This window comes from Gadus chalcogrammus, chromosome 7 (genome assembly GCF_026213295.1).
Source record: "Gadus chalcogrammus isolate NIFS_2021 chromosome 7, NIFS_Gcha_1.0, whole genome shotgun sequence".
In the NCBI taxonomy this organism is placed as follows: domain Eukaryota; kingdom Metazoa; phylum Chordata; class Actinopteri; order Gadiformes; family Gadidae; genus Gadus; species Gadus chalcogrammus.
The window spans coordinates 28,982,176-29,006,857 of NC_079418.1; the positions used below are offsets into that span (position 1 = coordinate 28,982,176).

The 24,682-nt window shown below is 45.2% G+C and overlaps 1 protein-coding gene across 1 annotated transcript; it reads right to left on the reverse strand.

Moving 5' to 3' along the window:
* Positions 1-190: 190 nt before the first annotated feature.
* Positions 191-24,682, reverse strand: zgc:77151 (uncharacterized protein LOC337153 homolog). Its single transcript, XM_056594897.1, has 12 exons — positions 23,323-24,682; positions 17,285-17,437; positions 14,018-14,125; positions 10,030-10,678; positions 8,466-8,699; positions 7,120-7,232; positions 6,604-6,751; positions 6,245-6,297; positions 5,659-5,756; positions 5,139-5,313; positions 4,642-4,776; positions 191-4,062 (listed from the first exon to the last, which is right to left on the reverse strand). Exons 1-12 carry the CDS (start codon positions 23,341-23,343, stop codon positions 2,785-2,787), a joined length of 3,165 nt encoding a protein of 1,054 aa, XP_056450872.1. The 5' UTR covers positions 23,344-24,682; the 3' UTR covers positions 191-2,784.

The window sequence follows — 24,682 nt, forward strand, 5'->3', positions numbered from 1 at the left end:
AGTGCCAGTGCCCTCATTGTACACAATTACTACTGCAAGAAGACCACCAGTGGTAAACTGTCGAAAGAAAGTCAGCAACGCTGTTTATGCTGCTACCAGTATGTTTATTTAGATAACACAAATGAACGCTAAAACATCAATGGAAAACTTTATCATGGAAAACATGGATAGTGTTAAACTATTTAAAATTATAGCAAGCCATGATATAGGCCTATTGATTGAACAATATTTATAACATTTATTTTCACTTATCCATATTCGTTTATTTTATTGCAAATGTGCCAATTACAAGAACAAAAATCCCACATACCACCTGCAGTACTCTTGCGTACCTCAGGATGAAAAACAGTATACTACACAAGATATGTGAATTGTAGCCTACATGTTACAGTTCCCCGATATCGCTTCTAGATGTCGCCCTAGTACCGCTGTAAATCGTGGTTCCGCATTCACTCTACTGCATGCGGAACCTATTACAACGGGGTTGCGCAGTGATTAAACCACAGGCTTAAACTCGACATTAATGTTGAAGGTCTAGAAACCTTAATCTGGCAGCTGTCCTCGACATTGCCTTCACAAAATCTTTATATTTGTAAAGGATTATAAAGAATGGAGGCTAATTTGTATTGACCCTTTTCGTCTATTGTTCTAGGATTAACTGCAAAACAGAAAGATAAAGCCCTCGGGTTTATTTGCAAATTACATGAGACAAATTGTGAAGAATAGGCGATGCCATTTTACACATTTTGTTCCACCTGTCGATTACCAATCGAGTCCAAACCTTACTATTGAGCCTGAATATATATATTTATGTAGGCTCGATATACATTTTTGTATGGATTTATTTATATCCCCTTCAAAGTCATTATGTGCAACTCAAAAGGACTATCCACCCAATTCAAAACTAAATAGGCCTAATCCACTCAGAAGGAAATAAACACAGTTCAAGATATATTTCAATATTTCTTTAATTCAGCTAAATCTTAGATTTTCTTATTTTCTTGTGACTAAAGATCTGCCAGTGGTTTAAGATAATCTCGTATACTTTTGAATGTAATAACAGTGGTTTCTCATCTTGAAAAATAAGCCCAAAACACCCATGCATTTGGACTCCAAGACTTCTCAAATCACCGGCAGAGTTCTAGAATCAAGCTGATGCAGAATGGGCATCCGGTTTAATTAAAATAATACAACAATAAAAAATAAAATATTTAAACAGACAAATAACAGCATAAGGTCAGCCTTGTGTCATTGTATGGTTTTATAGTCGAGTAAATAGGTGGGCATACAAAAACAAGTTGGCAAATGAAAAAGGTGTGTTGATATAAATACAGTGAGACGTTACATGAGGCAATGGGTACAGTAGATGTGCAAATGGATCCGATGTTTGAGAGCGACACAATGAAAGACACAGTGAGGCGGTCTCCAAAACAAAGCTTACAGCTCGACCTCCATCTTCCCGACCATAGAGACCAATGCCTCCATCATTACCAACTACCTGGACTCACACACCAATAGCATTTCAGTTGCAGAGCTGAACACAAATAAAAACAACAAACGATCGGATGGTTCGTTTGAGCCTCAGAAAATAACCTGTGTTTTGGGACATCCATGATATTTGCTTTTAGTGTCGGTTACTCTTAAAAAAAATTAAATAAAACCATAAACCTGTCAAGAAGTAATTAATGTTGAAATAAACGCTTCTCATATACTTTGGCAGTTATTTTCATATTTTTCAATGAACTGAGATTGTGCGTCCAGGGCGTAACCCACTCCTCATAGTTTAACGAAAGCTGTTTTTAAACTACCCGCTACTAGTCATATACTGGGCAAACGAAACAGCCGGAACGGACGTGAGAGTATTTCACACTCCAACTGCTCATAAGACACAATATCTCTCTCTCTCTCTCGATGGCACTCTTTGCAGTGACGAGAGCCGCTGGGCAGAAACGGATGACGATAACGGTTATAGGCTAGCATTTTCCAGGAATGCTCATCGTCTCTTCCTCTCCCCCTTCTTCCTGATACCGGCGGTGAACTCGGGAAGGAGATGCGTAACAGCCGCTCAATCATGAAGCTATCTTTAATGGGACAGGTGTCATGCAAAAGGAGACTGAAACAGAAAGGAGCCCGAGGTACAGGTATCCCTTTAGCGTGAACACAAGTCAACACATCACAGGAAACAGGACCAGAACAACCCGATTTAAGGCACGAGTGTGTAAGACCAAGGGTCGGCTATTGTATTGCACCTCTTGGTTGCAACCGGACGTTGCCACTACATTGTTTATCAGAGCCGTACAGCCCCGCGTAATATTTGTACATTTTTGAACACTATTGGTTAGAAAATAACAGCTCATCTCTACAAAAGTAGAGGAACGATAATTCAAATAAGCTAACAAAGTGATATATATTTATATATATATATATATTCTCTGATGGTCTCATGATCTACATAATATTGAAACAGTATTTAGAAGTGTCCTTGCAGGGGGAAGAGGAGGATGGGGGGGGTTAGAGAAGGAAGATACTTTCAGAATAAACAAGATGAAGGACAAAAAAATAATAATCCAGCAAATGAAACCATGAGCCGGCGTTGGGGGATCATCTCGCCTCCAAAAACAAAGAGCAAGAGTCGGTCTGGGCGCCAGGTCCTCAGGGCCCGGTTGTTCCCGGTATAATCCGGTTTTGACACAGTAAAAGGGGCGGCCCGGCCCGGCACGTAGGTCCAAGCCCAGCAGAGTCACGGTGCGCCAGGTCACCCCAGCGGTGGGACGCCCGGCTCCATCAGCTCTTCTGAGTCACCACCGCGGGGAGCAGTGTCCTGGCCAGACCCTGAGCGGGGAAATCCTCACACCTCACTTCCTCTTGGTCCTCGGCCACTTCCTGTCCGACCCTGCTCCCGTCCCGGTCAGGCGAGAGGCTCACAGAGTTCTCTCCCTCCCTCCCCTCCCCCGCCTCGTCGTCTCCCACCAGCAGGGGGGGGGGGACGTCAGCGACCTCCGACCCCACGTCGGGGCCCTCGTCTTCCCCGGTCGGCCGCTGGGGGCCCCCGTTGCTGTCGACCCCCTCCATCGGCTCCTCCTCCTCCTCCTCCTCCTCCTCCTCGCCGGGAGGCGGGACAGGAAGTGACGTCGCCGAGCCGGCGTCCTCCAGGTCGTCGTCCAGGTTGACGCTGAAGGGCGGCAGGCCCATCAGGAAGGCCCGGATCCGGCTCGGTGAGCTGAGGTCGGCCGGCTCCTCCTGGGGGCCCGGCTCCGGGGGCCCGGAGGGGAGGGGCCTCCCGTCGGGGCCCAGCTCCTCCCCGTCGGCCCCGGCCAGCGGGTCGCCCGGCGCGGGCCGCTTGGCCGGGGTCTGCTCCAGGGACAGAGCGGCGGGCCTCTTGCCGGGGGCCCGCTGGCTGAGGTTGAGGGGCTGGGCCTGCTCCGGCGGGGGCGTGATGGGCGAGCAGGGGTGGGGGAGGGGCTTGGCCCTCAGGTCCTGGGCCAGCACCTCGGAGAGTCGGCGGGTGAACGAATGCAGCTGGACCGCTCCCAGGGGCGTCCTCATCAGCTGGCGGACCTGCACGCTGCAGTCCAGGTCCAGGGGGAAGACCCGCAGCGGGGGCAGAGGGGGCCGGGCCTTCCCCTCCTTGGGGGCCCCCTTCTGGGCTGCCCCGTCGGCCACGCAGCCCGCGCACGGCTGGTGGTTGTGGTGGTGGTTGTGCGCGGGGCAGGGCTCCGCCCCCGACTGCAGCGATTGGGGGAGGGGCTTGTGGAGGGCGGGGTCCTCCGCCCCGTGATGCAGGCTGAGCCGGGTCCGGAACGTGTCCAGGGGACAGACGCCCTTCGAGGGGCTGAAGGTCCCCAGGATCAGGGGCTGGCCCGGGGGCCCGGAGAGGAGGCTCCCGGCGGAGAGGGGGGTGACGGTCGCCCCCCCCGGGGGTTCCGCGGCCCACTGGTTCCCCTGAGGCCCGGGTTTGGTGAGGAAGGGGAGCAGGGGGGCCGTCAGAGGGGAGAGGTCCGGGGTGAGGGGCAAGTGGGTGGTGTGGACCTGCAGGGCCGGCTTGGGGGGGGGGCTCTGGACCTGTTGGGGGGGGGGGGGCACAGGCAGAACCAGTCAGTTCAAAGAGTTGTAAAATAGTTTCCCCAAGATGCCAATCACAATCACCCAAACACTTTTCCTAACAGAATTAGTCTTCAAGTAAATAAATTGAAAAAGACGGGAGATATACTATGATATATAGTTTATGTATAAACGATAATCCTTCATGCTAGTTTATAGTGTGCCATGCACATGCTTTACGCTCAGTGTTAAGCCCGCAGGACAAGCGCTTCAAACCAAAGCGCTTTTCAACATCGCCAGACATTCACACATTCACGCACACACCGACGGCGGGGTCCACCATGCCGGGCGACAGCCAGCTCGTGGGGAGCAAGTGAGGGTTGAGGTGCCTCGCTCGAGGTCAGCTCGACACTCGCCACACTAGGAGGAGCCGGGGATCGAACCGGCAACCTGGCGGCTACCAGCTGGACCTCCTGAGCTGCTGCCGCCCAAGGTTGCACACCTAGCGTTCCTTACCGTTAGCGGGGATGCTGGCGTAGGTGCTGGGGCGGGGGCGGGGCCAGTCGAGGGGGGGGAAGAGGAGGAGGAGGAGGAGGAGGAGGGGGGGACCGCGGCCTTGGCCTTGGCCTGCTGCTGGGCCAGGAGCTTGGCCTGGGCCAGGAGGGTGGCCTTGTTGCGTCTGCCGGGGGGGCGGCCGCGACCCCGCTTCACCACCGCCGTCCCGTCGGGGTTCACCTACGAGCACACACACACACACACACACACACACACACACACACACACACACACACACACACACACACACACACACACACACACACACACACACACACACACACACACACACACACACACACACACACACACACACACACACAAAAGTTAATTACATTTGTTTTATGCAAATCTAAAATCCAAAAAGGTAAACAACATTAAAAAACCGGTCTTACTTGCAATATATCCGCCTATTAATTAAGAAAGACAGTGAGCAACAACAATGCTGTGGATCTACTTGAAGAGACAAGTTGTTCCGGATTTTGCCGGAGGACACTCTGGTAGTCTTGTATTACAGCGGGCAAATATAGACGCAAACTCACAGCAGGGGCTTTGGCGGGTTGGTAGGCACTCTGCTTCGCTTTGGCCCCGGGCTTCCGGCCCCTCGGCTGGGCCTTCTTCCCTCTGACGGCCTTGAACTTTGTCGGAGCGGGGGATTCTGGGAGTTTGAGTCCTGCGCCCCCTGCCCGGACGTGCTCCTCATAGCCCAGCATGAGTCTGGGGAGACGGACAGTGAGTGAGTGAGTGAGTGAGTGAGTGAGTGAGTGAGTGAGTGAGTGAGTAAGTGACTGACTGACTGACTGAGTAAGCAAGTGAACAAGTGAGTGAGTGAGTGAAATTAAGTTGGAAATGAACGAGGCTCCCTTTAGGGAGGTCATGTCAGTTCGTATTAAAAACAAATCAGTTTAATTCCACCGTTCACCGTTAATACCATGTTCAAATCGAACTCAATGTGAATATGGAGTATAGGGCACATTAACAACCATCAGGAGAGTTACACAACCCTGTAAAACAGCAACAAATACGCATCCATTTTGAGGTGTTGCTCGACCATTGGCTGACCTCTCATAGTGTCTCCTGGTGCAGGTGGCCGCGCTGGTGCTGCCAGGACAACCGCCCAGGTCATTGTACACCACCTTCCACAGGCGCTCTGACGTCACCTGCACACACACACACACACACACACACACACACACACACACACACACACACACACACACACACACACACACACACACACACACACACACACACACACACACACACACACACACACACACACACACTTAACAAGGGCTGTGGCTAAAAGGTTTTTGTGGATGGGTGTGTGAGAAAGGCAAAAAGGTTTTAGGTGTGTTTTAGGTTTTGTAAAGACGGGTCACAATAGAAAACCTAATCTTGCACGAAGGCCGAAAGACCAGTTCTGCTCATGCTCAGTATTTGCATAGCTAACCAACAATGGAATGGCAACAATTGAATTGTCCCTGCACGCACATTGTTAGCCTCGTTGTTCTGACTCATCAGAACTCAAGTCAGACTTCTGAGCGGCTTGTGAAAAGAAGAAGTCACTACAAGAGGAGGGTTCTTCAAAATTATTCTAAATCAGTGTTGATGTACAGTGTTTTGAGAGTTTCAGTGACAGTCTTACCTTTTCGTAGCCTCCCATTCCCTGGACAACCGAGTACATGCGGAACAGATCAACTGAAAGAACACACAACAACCACAACATAAGCGCCTTGTCCGGACATAGCGGGCAAGTAGTGCTCATCAAAACATGTAAGAGAGGACCTCAAAATATAAATACGGTACTAAAACCGATAGGTCTCATGAACAGATTCAGAGCATTAACTCCAATCAAGAATGGAATCAAGTCAGAAAAAAAATAATACACAAACGCTCCACAGCCTCTTGCTATGGGAGGGAGAGAGAGAGGGAGGGAGGGAGGGAGAGAGGGAGGGAGGGAGAGAGGGAGGGAGGGAGAGCCACCACCGTCCGTGCGAGACTCACTCTTTTTGAAGCCCAGGTTGGGCACCTTGTTAATGGGGCGGCCGAAGCGCTCCATGAAGACAAAGAGCTGATCCAGGAACAGCTGCTCCTCGGGGTGAGGGAGCCAGGCCCTCTCTGGGCTTGTGTCCGCGCTGCCCATCATGTTCTCCTGCAGAACACGGAACGCACACGGGTCACTTCAATGACTGGAACTAGGGCAACCCACCCGGGAGCATGTGGGAGAACTACCAGACTGTTGGAATGAATCATGAGTGTGACAGCACTCAATAAGACTCCAGCCACCCCTTTTCAGAAGGATAAATTAATTTAATATCCTGCTTGGATTGCATTTATACCCAATTTTCCCTACATCTTTTTTTTGGGAAACTATCCTGATGGTCATCAATCATATTAATTGAGATAAATAGGAAGAAAAAAAAAACGGAACTATAAAAGGATTGACCCCACTTCACTGACTGCTGAACTCAATCGATTCTGTGTGTGTATACACTGTAATCTGGAATAGATGAACAATACCTTCATTTTGTCTATCCAGGATTCTGATTGGCTGCGGGTGAGTGTGGGTGATTCCTTGACATCCCTCTGTTTCTTCTTGCGCGGTCGACCCCGTAAACTCAGAGAGGGGCACCCTGAGAGGAACACGAAGACACATTAACCTCACAAAATCATCTGCAGGATGAGATGGCGGTTTTGTACAATTTTTTTAATATGAAACAGTTGGTGTATTTCATTGAAATGGGAAATAGTCATTGGATGGGTGGAGCTTATGAATACGTGTACAGTCCAGCCCCAAGCTAAAAAAATAAATAATTATTAACCGTTTGAAACCACACTCATTCTATCTTTCTCAGAGCAGCCAGCAGAAGGCGCTGTTAGTCTGCTTGGAACTCTTCCAAGTGCAGGAAGTCGTTTTAAATGAGCCCAAAGTGTGACGTCATTCTCTTGCCCAAATAAGGGGCCAGTATTGAGCGAGAGCACTTCAGCTATTGCAGCTGCAATGCAACCCTCATGGGCAACGGTGCCCTTTCAATGTACGTCCTCCAAAAGTGCTGACCGGCCCAGATTGATGGTACAAGTGTCTGAAAACATAATGGAAAGGGATCCCTGCAGAGAAATAAGTATTTTATTTTCTACATTTAGCTTAATCCGGTCTGTTTGTTATTGGGTCTAACCAAGTGTTGCTTGAGGAAAAGCCTCACTCTCAAGATTAGGGTTGTCGCATGAAATATCCCTATTGTCATTACAATCTCAGCCCTCCTCCCCCCAATCTGTTAGATAACACAAAGCCAAGCTCTCTGTAGTCCAACACTACAATCTCAAGCCGGCACTCCTCTCTCTCCAACTCTCACTTTTCAAGCGCTTTGTTCCGGCAACAGCTTGAGTCTTGTGAGAGTTCAGAGCGAGACTACACCTTTGAGCGAGATTTGGGTTGGACGCTGACAATCCGACCTGATCCAGCGCAGATGGACGGATGCCACCACCCCTAGAGGGTTACATTGAAGTCGCAAGTGGGCTGCAATGGAGCTCTCGTTCAATGCTGGACGGAAGCCACAACATGTTGTCGCCATTGGTCCAAAACCCATTCAAACTGGTGGTGCACATTAGCAAATAAATATACTTCCTTCTTCAAAAGTATACGTCAAATATGAGACAATAATTTCACCAGCTAGTACAATATATATAGTATATTATAGTATAGACTATAGAGTATTATCTTTCAAAATGGAAAAACACAATTTTACCATTTCGTATATAGGGGCCTTTCTCACACACAAACTATAAGAATGCAGAAGTTTAAAATCAGGAACAGAGATTACACATTCTCACTGTAGGACAAAATATCTATCTGCAAAAAGACTCACTGAAGTGGGGCCAGAGGGCGGAGCTGGCGTCCAGGCTGGGGTGGGTGAAGGTCTCGCGGCAGAACATCACCCGGGTGTTGGACAGCGCCACTCGCAGGCCGCCCAGCGCCAGCAGGCGGGGGTCGGCCCCGCCCAGGACCCCCGGTCGGTCCTGGAGCCGCCGCTGCAGGGAGCGGAAGCGACAGTACTGGGGGTAACTGAGCACCTTGACCCCCTGGGGATCCACGGGGGCTGCTGGAACCGAGAAACAAGGGGGGGGGGGGGGATTGTTAAAATCAAGAGTGAGGGAACAGCACCCTCTCTGGTGATACATGGTACTACAGCGGCCGTCTCTGATCAGGCTGATAATGTCGCAGGCCAATCCCAACGTGAATAGCTCTAAATGCAGCTTTTTGGTGCAGTGTGGGTTCAAGTTTTGGTTATCCCTTCACTACAAGCAGTTGGTCAATAGATGATGGAGGACGCTACGGCGCAGGATTCACGCGTTCGATCCCCACAAAATGGTTATTAGAAAAATGCCTTGAAGCCAGATGATAATTTTCAAGGGAACTTGGAACAGGAGAGCAAACCAGAGGCACGTCGATATACCAATATTAGTCCAATAACAGGCAGTAACCTGATACGGCCTCCTGGAATAGCCCAGACCGAAATAGCCAAGGGCTTAGGCCTACTAGGTTTATTTGGTTTTGACGTTGTTTTCAAAAAACATTCACGTTCAGTAAAGATTCTATACGGCCTGCACAATAGACAGCAATATTCAGACTCATGCATGTCTGTGTCATTCCCCAACTATAAATAGCAGTGCTTCATTGGTTGCTATGCCAACCAGTGTAAAAAATTGATCTTATGCATGTGGGCCACTTTGAAGGAAACCACCCTGTGTAATTGCAATGGACCCTCTGTGATTATTTGCAGATTTCCAAAGGCAAACTAATACCCAGGCAGCCGCTCAGTGATTGGGCTAGACCATAAAAGGAACAAACACCATAAAATGAATTCATCTTTGCAAATGTGCTTTCTCTTGAGACAAATATGCAAAAAAGAATTCACACAATTGTTGTTGTGCTTCAATATACAAATGTCTGCTGCTTCTTCCCTCTCTTTGGTATAATCAATATACAAATAACATGCAAATGCACAAATGTCTGCTGCTGCTTTTCTCTCTTTGGTGTAACTCTGAGAAGAAGAAAAAGAATGCTGTCCTCAATTTAATTGTATTGATTAATTGAAGGGCGTGGGGGGGGGGGGGGGGGGGGGGGATATTGAACCCATGATGAATTAAGTTGAAAGCAGGCCCGTAGATTTTTGCCTCCCGTTCCCATCAACTTCAGCTCACGTAATTACACTGAGTTTCCGCCTCGTCTTTTGGTACTCTGATACTGTTATCTGCCCACTCCCTCCAAACCCTCCTCTGGCTGACGGCTCGGGTTCTTCAGTTGGATCGGGGGGGGGGGGAGGGACGGACGAACAAACGGACGGACGGACAGATCTAGGGCAATACAAAAAAAAATGGACCTGGCATTTGGTTCCCCCCCCCCCACCCCGCAGTAGCGAAGACTCTCACCATTGCACTGGCCCCCAGGTGGGTGGCTGGTCGGTTCTGCTGCTGTTCCGCAGCTCGGGTCTCCCAGTGGCGGGCTGGTCAGTTCCGACGTGGAACCGCTGGTTGGTTCCGCTGTGGTTCCGCAGGTCGGTTCTGCTGTGGTACTGCTGGCCCGATCTACAAGTGTCTGGCTGGTCGGTTCCGCTATGATACCACTGGTCAGTTCGGCTGTGGTACCACTGGTGAGCTCTGCTGTGGTACCACTGGTCAGTTCGGCTGTGGTACCACTGGTCAGTTCCGCTATGATACCACTGGTGAGTTCTGCTATGGTACCACTGGTCAGTTCGACTGTGGTACCACTGGTCAGTTCGGCTGAGGTACCACTGGCGAGTTCTGCTGTGGTACCACTGGTGAGTTCTGCTACGGTTCCGCTGCCCTGGTCTAGCGACTGGCCGGTCGGTTCTTCTGTGGTTCCGCTGCCCTGGTCTAGCGACTGGCCGGTCGGTTCTTCTGTGGTTCCGCTGCCCGGGTTCTCCAGGGGGAGGTCCGGTGTTGGGCTACTGCTACAGGGCCTCTTCTGGTTCTGCCACGCCACGGGCTCAGGACACGCCCAGCGCATAAGGTCCTCCACCGGGACAACTATCCTCCTACACACGGCCAGCACCTCGTCCTGCACGCACACGCACACACACACACACACACACCACACGGCTTTACATGATATGTAAATTTCCTAAAGTACATACTTGAGGATAATGGCATCGGAGGCAAGTGGGTCTGTGTGAATGAATGCATCGGTCAACACTGGTCCACAACGACTGGGGCAGAGGCGACGTCCACCCATGGGAAGCTTACCGGGAATTCTGAAACCGCTGCCGCTTAATCTATTTGAACTCACTCATCAGAAGGAAGTGGAACCAGCAACCTCTGGCCGTGAGCTCCGCTAAACCCCTGCAGAGTACCCGCTGCTCGATCTGATCTTGAATACATTGCTTTCTAAAATGCTTTTTTAACTTTGCCTTTACTTTTACTTTATCTATTTTACAAATTTTTTGCATACGTTTTCTTTTACTTCTCTATTATTTTATTTTATTGTACGACAATGTTTATATGTGAAGCACTTTGAGTCTGCCTTGTGTATGAGAAGTGCGATATAAATAAAGTTGCCTTGCCTTGCCGTGCAGTGCACGCAAGCAGCACATAAATAACACAAAATCCCCCCTGCCAGATCCTTTAAAGAGCCCAAAGAAAAGACAACAGCCCTGGAAGAGGGTTTCACAAGGCCTCGATGCCCAATAGGGGAGGCCTGCTAGTGTAGCAGGACAAGAGACAACCGACACCCGACCAAGGTAAACGGATGATGAGGGGGGAGGAGGGAGAGACAGGACGGTGATAGAGCATCAATACCCTGAAGGACATCACACACTCTGGAAGGGACCCAAATGTTTTGGTCAAGCAGTGAAATATATTCCCATTGCCTTTCCTTTTGTCCTGGAGAGGTGGAGAGGTAGAGAGGAGGAAAAGTAAACTTTTCCAAAGAGCTGTGTCAACAAGGCTACTGCCTGGAGATCGTGCTGCCCTGCCCTGCAAGACGAACGCATTTACTGCCTGGGAGCCACGTGAAGGCAAAGCATTCCTGGATGGCTCCGCTTCGGCCACGGCCCCCCATGGGCCCCTGAAGCTGATAGAGAAGCCCAGGGACCAGATCGTGGATGGAGGGGTTGATTCCTGCTAACCAACGTGAAGTGGGACACTGATCAGGGAACAACCGAAATCCACACAGGTGTTCTGTGTTGGCCTCACCACTTCTGGGACTGGAAATGTGACTTTTTATATCATATTTGTGGCGAGGACTGTACATGTTTTGTATCGCCGTGTGTGAATTGGCCTGGGGCCTTACTCTGACACACTTTTGCACTGTGACAATGTGATATGGATCACAGTCAATTGTATTGATGCATCAACCGTTGGGCCCCCTGAAAGCAAGCTCCAAATCTAGGTTAAAAGCTCAAATAAAAGGCAGGTTATAGAAAATGATTAATTCCGGATGAATAACGTTTACCACCACCATTAGCCGTTCAGCAGATGCTTTAACCCAAAGTAAGTTTTTATCTTAAATATTTTAGTAGATAAGCTATTGGGGGACTTGGAACACTGCCAGCAGGAATTTTGAACAGTTGAGATTTAAGAAGCTATCAAATAGCAGTTGACCCTTCAACGGGGAGATCTCGCGTGTTCAACTGTAGTTCAACTAGTTTAATCGGAGGAACGCAGTGAAAACAATCAGGGTTATAAAAAAGGCAGCTGTCGTTGGTTTTATGGTGTCCTAGTTCGAGTGTGTTGGCGTGAATATAGTGGAGGCTGGATAAATGTATTTAACCGGGGGCGTCTCAACCTGGGGTTAGCATGCCCTTGCAGGAGTAGCTAGCTCTTGTAGCTAGCAACAGTAGACATCTCTTACGAGCCCTTGACAGCCCATTATACCCATGAGCATTTATTTTGAGGAACTGGAGTATGGTAGCTACTCCATTTTGCAATTTCTGTTTATACATTGAAGAAGAGGTTTTCTAGATTTACAGTTGGTCGTGTTGAGTAAGACATGAATAATCTTGTTTATGTTTGATAAACTTCATCAGACCTTTTGGTACCAATGCCTTCCTTGACTGAGTATGCTTTCTTGGGAGGATTTACGTACACCTACATATTAGGCTTTGTTTTATAAAATATTTATGCCATAAATATTTCACACATGGATCCTTTCTTGGCATGAAATTGTTTGACTCGAAGCATGCTTTATGTCGAAATGATTAACTGCAGGACATAATCAGTACGCGGGGGAGGGGGAGTCAGGATTTCACCACCGAATACAATTTTAATAGATGGATAAAATAGATAGATAAATAAATGTAATAGATGAAATAAAATAATACCATTTATCTTTTCCTCTACAAAGGCTGTAGGTCATATGAATTTAGAGCAAAGAAAAAACGTATATATATAGATATAGATATAGATAAGATTAAATACCTTGGAGTAATTACATATGTCCACATTTTATAAAATATGCTGGACGAAAATGAGAAGTCTGGGTACACAGCAGGTTGAAACCGGCTTTATGATTTACATTTTAGCCATGTGCGGTTCTCTCCCTCAGTGGTGTGTTATTAAGAGTCCACAAGCAGAAGGCATGCTGCGACATTGTGTGAACCAACAACATACAGCAGCAGAGGAAGGAAGTGACGGATGACTTTACATTCATGACCTGAAACAGCCCGCTTCATACATAGATATGGGACGTTCAGTTGAACCATCATAAAAATATATAAGAAGAAGTGGGAAGGGTGGGGCCAGAAACTCAACTTTTCAAACAAATTAATGCATGGCTCAGATGCAAGGCAGATCTAGAAACTCAACAAGGTCAGATTTACCAACCACCATCCATACGATCCATGACTAATATGCAAATGCAATACAAAATGGGATGCAAAGATGGAGAAGATGATGCCTTAGAAAACCTATGTTGTTAGGTGTGTCCGTTACCTATACAAACAGTCTGGTCAGGTAAGGGTGTAGCAAAAAACACAATACAGAAATTAAACTGATTGGTTGAAAATATTAAACCAATGAATTTTTTTACATATATATATATACACATACATACATACATACATACATACATACATACATACATACATACATACATACATACATACATACATACATACATACATACATACATACATACATACATACATACATACATACATACATACATACATACACACACACACACACACACACACACACACACACACACACACACACACACACACACACACACACACACACACACACACACACACACACACACACACACACATATAGCCTTCTTCTTTTTTTTTACGAATGAATACTGTTGTATTAATTATCCATTATTATTAATCCATCTTCCCTGCCACTGGATTAATAAACGTAATATATGGCTGAATATGAATTAGCCCGCTCTCACCTCCCCATGCTGTCTTGTCCTTCCCTTAGGAGTGTCCTCAGGGAGGAAGTACAGTCTGGAGCTGGCCAGCAGGGGGTGCTGTCCCTGCTCCTCCCACAGCAGTGTTACCTAGAGACGGGGAAGGAAAATAAAGACAGGTAAAGCGACGCATTTCAATAAATATTCATTATTTACATACAACACTATATTTACCGACAAAAAAAAACATTGAAACTCATCGTTATCTGTAATCCTGAAGGAACACTGACACAAGGGAATGATTAGCTGAAACTGAAAAACAGCAGAGTCACATATATACAGCTGAGTTCAGTGTAATAATTAACCAATGGCCACCGTACTTATGGTTAAAACAACCATTATTATAAATCATGGGTTTCCATCACTATAATAAAAGTGTGTGGGAATAGACGATTTAACACTACAGTTGAGTAAATTAATATTAACCAAAACAAGGCCTGAAAATTCATCCATCAATATCCACCCACACTGGACAACATTTGGGAAAGGTGCGCTTGCAATTTTACCTTTCAGAAAGAGCTTTGTTAATTATAATAAATTTCTGCTGGCATTGAAAAGGCTTTTTGATATGAATACATCTTTCATTCAGGATATTGACGTACGCTTATTGTAACCTCCCGGCTGCCCCTCCTTCACAATGATGGTATGTAAATCATAGGTTTGGGTCATGCAAAACCGTAACAGATACAGGAGATATTACGGATGCGGTTGAAGACACCATTTTATTATTACACAACCAGTAGGCCTAGAATAAAAAACAGCCATAAATATTCAAGCCCCATTTTGCGTAAACAATAGAACTTCAATAATGAACCCACTGTACAAATAAGTTACTGATCCCAAAGGGTTGACAGTGAGCCAGAGGTGGAAAATTACAGGTTTAGAGAGTGGAAGAGCTGCCATGCTCCGCCCCTAAAGAGCCAGCTGACTTCACGCCTTACTGGGACCTCTGGGCCACTGCGATTAGCGAATCAGAGATGGGCGACTCCAAACACAGGGAAGGACATTAACTCCTGAACTGGGAATGTCCAACTCTGACTGTGGCTGTGGAATTGCTCCATTTATTTATCTATCCATCCGTCTATGAATCTTATACAACCAAACAAAAACATGGCGTTAAAAATGTTTAACATACTGATGAGGGCCGTTAAGATTCTTTTCACGGTTGTCTTGAGCCGAGGACAAGAGGCCTTGTGGAATTTGATACAGCCTTCAGGCCTTTACAAACAAGACACCTTGGAGTGCTTTGCTGACAAGACAGACGCCTTGTATTTGGTCATTTGAATGAAACAATTCAATGATACAATTTGAGGTCGCTGTATCCATAAAAAACGAAGGAGCGCGCTATATTAAAGCCACAAAACGCATTAAGGGAAAAAATAAATGGTTAGAAAAATACATCATATAAAGCAAGGCAGTACCCTCCACCTAATACGCTAAATGGGCTGTCGCCATTTTGTTAGCATATGTGAAGCCATTCCCAGAGGTTGAAGGAATGCTAATCGAGTTAGCATGTTTCTGCCCTCCGTGCATTTGAATAACAATTGATGAAACCGTTACTACTCCCATGACCCTGAAAGGTGTCCCGAGATAAGCCAGAGGAACTCAATACAATATGACCTTTGACTGTCATCCAGCCAAACCCCCCACCCAAACCATTCACAACAACAACCCTTCCCCCAAAAGAAATACCCTTAATTAAATAAAACAGAGTCCTTCGGAGAACATACTCTGGTTACATTTTGACTGCAGCGTCTCAGTCCATTTTTGAAATATTGCAACTACATTTAAGTCTAGCCCATTGTAGAATCGACCGGCCACAGTGGCAGAGGACAATGGAGCAGTGGAGAGTTTCCTGTAGCGCTAGGGGTCAGTGCGCAGACAGTGGGCGCTGTATTAAGGAGAGCTGAATTCACTACAAACAGTCTATTGGGCTATTGGGTGTCGTGTCTCCCACAGGCTGACCTTCTGCAGCTCCCCTTACCAAATCCTTATTAGATTCCACATGCGGCTGTCAGATAATGGGAAGTATGCAGATCAAAAAATTACAAACAAATGTTTAATGTTCCGGCGCTAACACGGTTCACGTTTGCTGTAACCGCAGTAATGGATATATTGTTTCGTGTTCTTCTGACAAATGTATTTACCGTTAGTCGCTTTGGATAAACGCGTCTGCTGAATGCATGTAAAAGAGATGCATGCAATTGCTCATTTGCATCCACCGTCATTGCCTGTCCAACAGATATACAATGAAAAGTAAGACTAAGTGAGTAATGTATAATTAAGGGATTATTATTAGTTATGTGATTCTGTACTTGTGTGACTCTCACAGCAGCCATCATCCTTCTTGAAAATGATGTATAACGAATGGTATTATTATGATGATGTCATTACTATTATTATTCATTAATAATACCAAAACCCTGCAGAAACTTCTTGAGGGGGAGTCTGTCTTACGATTATTAAAGTCTTGGTTGCGTACATTAAAGATTCAAGCTTAGAGTGATTCTATGCATTCTTTTTACATTAGGGTTCGGGAAAAATTCCACTGCTGCTTTTGCAACCCACTCGAGCCTGTCGCTGAAGTGGTTTGGATGAAGTGCCTGCCTGTGTAGCCCGCAGATCCAGACTTGTAGATGAAAGCAAACAGAATACTTATTAACTAATGCCGTTGATCAAGTTTCCTTCCCCTAATGAATCAAGAGTCGTCTTCTGCCACACCATTGTGCTTTGGATGATTATGCTTGGTTTGGGAATACAATAAATAAATTGGAACGGAAAGGCGGGCCGACTTTTACTTTGAAATATTGTGGCGACCAGTTCGACTCACAAGGTTTTTTCTATTCGCCATTTGTGCAAAAAAACGACAGTCTAAACACATAGGAATTCTTGTTCAGGTCTTCCCAAGTCTAGTTCAGAATATTAATATATATATAAATAAATAAAAGAGAGAGAGAGAGAGAGAGAGAGAGAGAGAGAGAGAGAGAGAGAGAGAGAGAGAGAGAGAGAGAGAGAGAGAGAGAGAGAGAGAGAGAGAGAGAGAGAGAGAGAGAGAGAGAGAGAGAGAGAGAGAGAGAGAGAGAGAGAGAGAGAGAGAGAGAGAGAGAGAGAGAGAGAGAGAGAGAGAGAGAGAGAGAGAGAGAGAGAGAGAAATAAGAAGTGATACAAAACATACAAATTAAATTAAAAAACAGAGACACTCTCTCTCTCCCCTCCCTCCCCCCCTCCCCGGTTCATCCCGATGCCTACCTCAGCGATGCACACAGGCTCCTGGGGGCCACGGCGGACGTAGTAGAACTCTCCGAGCCGCCACACCTGGAGGGGCCCGTCGGGATGGGCCCTGCAGCTCACAGATTTATAGAAGGAATAACTTCCCCGCTGACAGGAGGGCGAGCGCAACCACTGAGAACACACAGAGAGAGAGAGAGAGAGGAGAGAGAGACACAGAGGAGAGAGAGACACAGAGACAGAGAGAGAGAGAATGTCAACAGAGTGTGTATGCAATGGAACAGGTCACATTTGCACATAAAATGGAATTTAAGGCCCAATCCCATTTCTACCCCTTACCCCTCCCCCTTGTTTTGAAGGGGGAAGGGGAAGGCCCAATCCCATTTCTACGCCTTCCCCTTACCCCTTCCCCCTTCAAAACAAGGGGCAGGGGTAAGGGGAAGGGGTAAGGGGTAAGGGGTAGAAATTGGATTGGGCCTGAGTCTGTATGTCGTTGGGAAACAGAATCACGGTATGGAAAGAACACACACTGGTACAATGTATTGTACGCACAAGAGCAGGTATTTCCATAAAATAACCGGCAGGGACAGCCAGTCTTTCTGTTTAAGCAAAAAACTACCGAAGTAAAGATGGTTCTCGTTGCCTTGTTATATTATCAGTGTGTGTATGACAAAATTACACAACCCCCATTTTGAAATATGCATTTTTGTTTCTCCCCACCAGTTTCTTAACACTGGAATTAAAACGCAATACCAACTGCCTGCCATTCTCTACTGCAAAAGAGAAAAAAGGCTCGACCTCTCAGAGAAAAAAAACCTGTTTACTTTCAGCCTGCAATAACAATTGGTTCTCACAAAGCCCTTTTATTTCACATGACTGATAATGATAAATGATAGTTATGTAAATGATGGCGGAAGATATTTCCCCCACAATGTGCACATATCCTGGCAAAAAAAAGGGCTGATAATTTCGGCCTTCCTGGAACCACGATTTCTCCTAAAGAATGTCTGCATCAATCTTATTATATTATATAAAATAACGCTACAGTTTAGAATGAGTTTCTAAAAAATCAATTCTATAGATCTCACTTGGGAACAAATACACCCAATCATTATCATAGATCTATAGAACTAGTTAGGCCAGTTCTGGAGATTATCTACACAGCAGATGTTTAAATTAACTTTACCAAGTATGTGACCCTGCTGGGGTTAACATGTAAGGACACACGCTGGAAACAAAATACCACTCATTGACATGGAATTCAGCTTCTAGCAGATTGAAGAAGATATAAAGCACAAGGCATCAAATTGTTTGTAATAATGCGCTTATTGTAAGACACTTCTTCTCTAAGTTAAGAGCAAATTGACAACGAATGGAGGGCTGTAGACGCCTGCATCTTGTCGCTAAATTTCGCGCAAATATCGTTGCTATATTCTATACAAATGTTGTTTCTTGAAATGGCTGTTTGGATTATTTCATATTACCTCACAGAAGAGAGAAGCCCTAATAAAAGACTTCTTGTGCCCAAAAACTAAATTTAAATAAAAGACTTTTTGCCAATGTTCAAGCTCTTGGATCAGAACAATGCTTTTGATGTGCCAGGACCTCAAATATACCACCTTCCATTTAACCAACCGTAGCAGGGGAAAGGAAGGCAAATCCATGCATACATTTTTGCATCAACTTTGCTGTTGTCTAAGAACGAAAATGAACATAATTTAGCCTGACAACCGCCCTCCCCCCCACCCCCAGGATAATTCTCCCATAAAATTCCAAGTTACAACCTGCAAGGTGGATAGAAGATTATTTTTTCAGAGACATACACTCCCATGACACACATTACCCCACCCAGTGCTGTGCTCGCACCCTTCTGGATGTTTCTGCATCGGGTTGACATCGAAGGACAGTAAATCAATAAATCGATATGATTTGCGATAAAATCCTCCTTGTTGGCGGGGATTGTTTTCTAAAAAATAAATTTCTGATATACATTATTTACAGAATCAGTCACTGATTCAGCACAATGCAGTCAGGCTGATACACGTCAGAACCGCAACCTGTACTTGTTCTGCAGACTTTTCCTTGGTCCAGGATAGCTCCACTAATGTACATGTATGGAAGGTGTATTTGACACAGCCCCACATCGGAGCTGCGCCCGGCCATGCAGTTGTTCACCTGCCCCCGACAGCCTGAACTCCTCCCACTGATGACCACCACTAAGACGTAGACCAGAGAAGCACCAGCTGTGTGGAAGCGGCTGGCTATCAAGAGTCCTGAGGAACTCCAGCTTTCTGTGAGGGGTAAGTTGGTAAAGTGTCAGAAAGTGGGAGGGACTAAAACCAGTAACAGAACAAACCGGTTCAGCCTCATCGAACATACTGAGAGGCAGAATCCCAATGAGACTTCTGTGTTGGGCGTCAGTAAACAAGGACTGATAGAAATAATAAACTGGCTGATTGTGCTGTGGAGGATGTTTCATAGACTTGGCACATTCGTTCCTCAGAATTGTCTGTCCATGGAGACATCCATTCTCAATGTAAATTGGATTTCTTTGCAGGTTTTTTTTCAAGAAAAAGTATAGCTTTGTGAGAACGATTTTGCTCATATCATCCAGCCCCAATTGATGGAATCTGCCATCTTAATCTGACTTAATTCTTCCCTGAAAACAGCTGACAGTTTCAATGAGCACCAAACATACCTAAACTAATAAGACACACGAGAGTTGCCACTATCAAAGTCCAGTTTGGTTACAAGTCAACGGAACGTATGAATATTCCATCCATACCAATATATGAATAATTGACAAAACACAATGAAATGGAGAGTAAATAATTCAGCTGTACCACACAAGCCCGACGGGGCTACATATTCGTCCGTAAAGATGGTACATAAAATAGAGACTGAAACGTACACTGAATTGTATCGCCTCAGAGGAGCAATTGAAGCCTCCAAAACGTTTGTGAAAGGTTTCATATCATATGTCATGACCGTTCACTTCCTTTTCACAGCCAGGGTTTCATGACAGACACGTAACAACAAAGTGTCCGGGCAAAGTCTGAACCACTTTCTTTACAGAATATGAGCAGAGCTACAGGGAAGCAGCACCGCAATTATTCATATCTAATCAAGAAATCTATATAATTTTTTTTTTATGCAGCCTAAATTTCCTGCCATTAGTCAGTTTTTCTACCGAGCAGAATAGAAGAACAATGTCTTGTGAGCATAACCTTAAATCCAATTGCAGATTAAATAAAGCCTTAAAATACAGTTATTCGGTTTCGGTTCGACACAAATCCCCATAGAAATGACAATAACCTCTTCACATGTTTTCAGTACTCAGAGGATGTCTCGCGACTCATTTAGGGATAAACTCATTCTAGGTAACAAGCGTCGCATTGTTTTCTCCTTATTTTACAAGTGAACTGATCACATCATTTAAATAAACTGTGCAGCTACAAAAGGCTTAAAACAAGATTATAAACCCCCATCATGACTCATGATTGTGTTGGAACACTGCTGGGCCAAATAAGGGAGGAAATACAAGAAATAAAGAATGGAATGAATACCATATAAAAAGAGTTATAATAATAAACACATGGAGAACGTGATCTGGATTATAATTGGTTTCCTCTGCCGCTGTGTTTCGTCCACTTGTAGTTATAGGCTAATTCATGTTTCTGCCTTTTTGCAATCGGGGTTTACCAATGAAGTGCAACCGGGAGGGCCCCCATGCCTGGCTTCAACTCCACCCCCTGGGGGCAGTCCCAACTCCTAGGCTTCCTACGACGACTCAAGAAAGTTAAATAGTTCGACCAGGAACCTAAACAATACCGTTTATATGTCTGCTTGTACATATGTAGTATCCGTGCTAAAATATCCACACTGTTCGCCAAGCACTCAGTAATCAGTGGGGACGACAGTATAGTGGTATTTCACTCATTACCTCGTCATATCACCCCGCTGAAGGAGTGATGTGGCCTTCTGCGGCTCGCTTCCACAGCTTTAGAATCCAGGCTCTATATTAATCTGCTTAGCGGCTAACATTACTCACGAGTGCCACGGCGAGTATGTAGTCATTAAAGACTTGTTTCTGTACAATCGACCCACATAAAACCACCATTGCTCTGATGAAAAGTTACCAACTTCTGTTTTGTGGGCATGTGTTCACAAGCAAGGGAAAAAGAGAAACAAAGCCTTTTAAAACAAATGTACCAGAGGGCAAAGAGGACGCATGCAGCATATTAGCCAGATAAAATTATAGGATACAATAGGGCTGGCGTCGCCTATATGCGAAGGTGTGGTTACAAACTACTGCTTTTCTTTAACTGATATGATTTTGATGAAAAAATAAAAATACCATGTGGAAAACTGATATTTATAGAAATTGCTTGCAGACACTTCCTACACCAAAATAGTCACAGGGCTCAGAATTTGTTTCTCCAAATAACCATTACTGCGATCCATCCGTAGGCTCCACTAAACACCCAACCAATATACTTATATAAATCCCAACCACTCCCAGCCTTGTACGTATGCCCCAGCTGCCTACATGCGGAAAATTCTCAAATTCTCACTAGTGCTGCTGTGTGTGTGTCTCTCTCTCTCTCTCTTTCTCCCCCAACCCCCATCGTATGGATCCCCCTCCCCCTGCAGCAGGGGCACTGCAAGCCGCCACCGCGCGCACACGCGGCGCGCACGTGCAGGAGCGCCAGGCGGCCCACTAGCGGTGGAAAGGAGGCAGCGCGCCTCCACACAGCATGAACCACATCATACAGACTCTGCTCTGCCAGCCTGGCTCTATCTACATTTGGATATAGGATTTAAGATGGAAACCTTATTTTTTTTTAAACTAACCGGTTCGTCAGTTTTCACCTACTGCTGGAAATTGATGACGACGTGTGTCATTGTGGGGCAGGGGGAGGCAAAGAGACGAGGGATTAAATTAAGATATCGCTTTATATCTTAAATAATACATTTGTCTACACAGTATTGACCTTGGCAAGATTATTATTCAAAGCAGTCCTTTTGTAAGAACGAAGCACAGCATTTGATCTTCGGGCGAAACATTTTACGACAATTACAAAATAAATGGAAACATTACATGTTGGTATTACGAAATGTACGAACAAAATGTGATAAATAATAGGTCTACCATAAAACAGACATCAAAGAGATTTGATCAAAAAAAGATCATGTAACAGTTACGCGTTCCACCTATCAAACCCTGTGTCGTCGTATGCATTTTGGATTATAATATGGGGTTGTATAATACAGTAAAGATAATGCTGGCTATTTCCAGTACAGAAGTACAGATGGATTTCCTTCTCATATTAACATTCCAAGTTAGGCTAAAGCAATTAGACAGGCGACAAAATGTCGGGCACTTGATAATAATATCAATATGCTTCACATTACAGCCAATGCTGCTCCACCTAGTTCACTCGAAACAATATTTCACTCTTTAATATCACCGTACTCCAAAATCAACACAACTATTTTAAACGTTAACAAATTTTAAATTACGAGTTGATATACGTTGGCGTTTCTGTTGCTGAAATTGGCAACATAAAAGTTTCGTCATATTAGCTCCAGAAAAGCCCTGAATAAATTGTTATTTTATGTGGAAATATGGGAGTGGGGGTTGGTAACCCAGAGGAAGATTGTCGACACGACACAAAGAAATAAATCATTAACTTGCCGAGTATATACTAAATATTAAAATGATATTAAAATAAATTTCGCTTGAATAAATGTACATATCGTGTCCCATATTGCATTCTCTTCCAAATAATACCAGCGAGCAATTTCCCCTCTTGGAAAGTTCCGACTCGTTCAGTAAAGTTGTAATTGCAGGCAGAACTCTTGGCTTGCTTCATAGGATAACAATCAATGCGACGTTATAAACTAAATTCACAGCACCAAACAATAACTATTAGAAATTGAATTAACAGCATGACACAGGCGAGTTATTTCCTACATCAACAGGTCAGATGTGAATCCGCCTGAGCAAAAAAATAACGATTTATTTCAAAATAATATCGAGTAATAGTCGGCTTTACCTGTATTGTATTCTGCTCCATTGCAGTTCTACATTCCCCTATTCCTTCCCCGAGCTCCCGATCAAGTTACACAGCCGGGTACCCACCAGCACACAAACAAATGCACTAGAAGAAAAGCCTGCTTTTTTTGTGAAAATAGGACAGGATCTAGGTGTGGCCAAACTTTGCGAGAGTATAACTTATTGTTAATAACAAATTTGATATATTTAAAAATGACGAGATGTTGACAAATCGATACGTGGTGATTGCTAAAGCTCCGAAAATAATCCCGCAGATAAAGCGAGCCCTACAAGGCGAAGCAGTGCCTTTTTTAAAGGTAGTAATATTGAAAATTGTTGAACTGATCCGAGCATTCTGTGTGTACTACTGAGCATGCGTGGAGCCAACGCGTGGCGTTGATTTTGACCATTCCCTAATCCATCGCAAACTCAAACCATGTCAATCTTCCTCAACAGCTACAGCACTATATGCGATGGAAATATACCACGTCCATGCAGGCATTCGATCAACAATGCAGTGTTTTGTAAGATTGGCCCTGACAACGACGCTAGTCATCGATATACCATTGCAACATTGTTGCAACGTAAATGTAAACCTATGGTGCAAACCCAACGAGAGACAGGTCGAGTATGCACCGTAGAGCCTCACAGAATTAAATAGCACGCATGCACCAGGAGGGCATATTGATTAAATATGTATGGGTTTATATTTATATATACATGCTGTATACATACATTATATAGGTGTATAGTAATATACATATTACTTGCTGTTCTAAAATATATTGTAAATATTCAAAATATATCCTGAGATCCCCGACACAACGCTGTATTTTTCCTATTCCGAAACGCTCATTATCTTGCTTCCTGTAGGTGAAAAGACAGACTAATTAAAATACACTGCATAAGGGCACTTAAACCAAGTGATCACATACTTGCACTTTCAGGCTTTGGCCGATGTGGGGCGCGCACACGTGTTTCATTCTACAGTGACTGCACTTATGAGGTTTTGCTCCACCATCAAACTCGTTTCCTGGCGGTTCTAAACAAAGACATGTTAAAGCAAAGGAGAATTTATTTAAAGGGCTTGGTACCGACATGAAGGCTACTGGTAAAACAACTAACGACATACCGTCCTATGCTATCAATTGTGTTGATCGCGGATTTCCCACACGGTTTACATTGTCTACCTCTACAGCAAAGGATCAGTAGGCAGTTAAATAAAATAGATAGGCAAATTAAAAAGAGTCAGGGAATCAGGAAGTGCCCTCAGCTGGTGGGGGGAAGGGGTAGAGGAGACCAAGTTAACTGCGATGGCTCTGCTCGTTTACAGGAGGGGGTTTTAAAAGCAGGGGGATAAA

Excerpts from the sequence above, each read along its gene's own strand:
- zgc:77151 (XM_056594897.1), bottom strand. The coding sequence starts at position 23,343 with ATGGAGCAGAATACAATACAG. Across the intron at positions 17,438-23,322 it reads TGGAGCAGAATACAATACAG|TGGTTGCGCTCGCCCTCCTG; the intron begins GTAAAGCCGACT and ends GTGTGTTCTCAG. Across the intron at positions 5,757-6,244 it reads GAATGGGAGGCTACGAAAAG|GTGACGTCAGAGCGCCTGTG; the intron begins GTAAGACTGTCA and ends GTGTGTGTGCAG.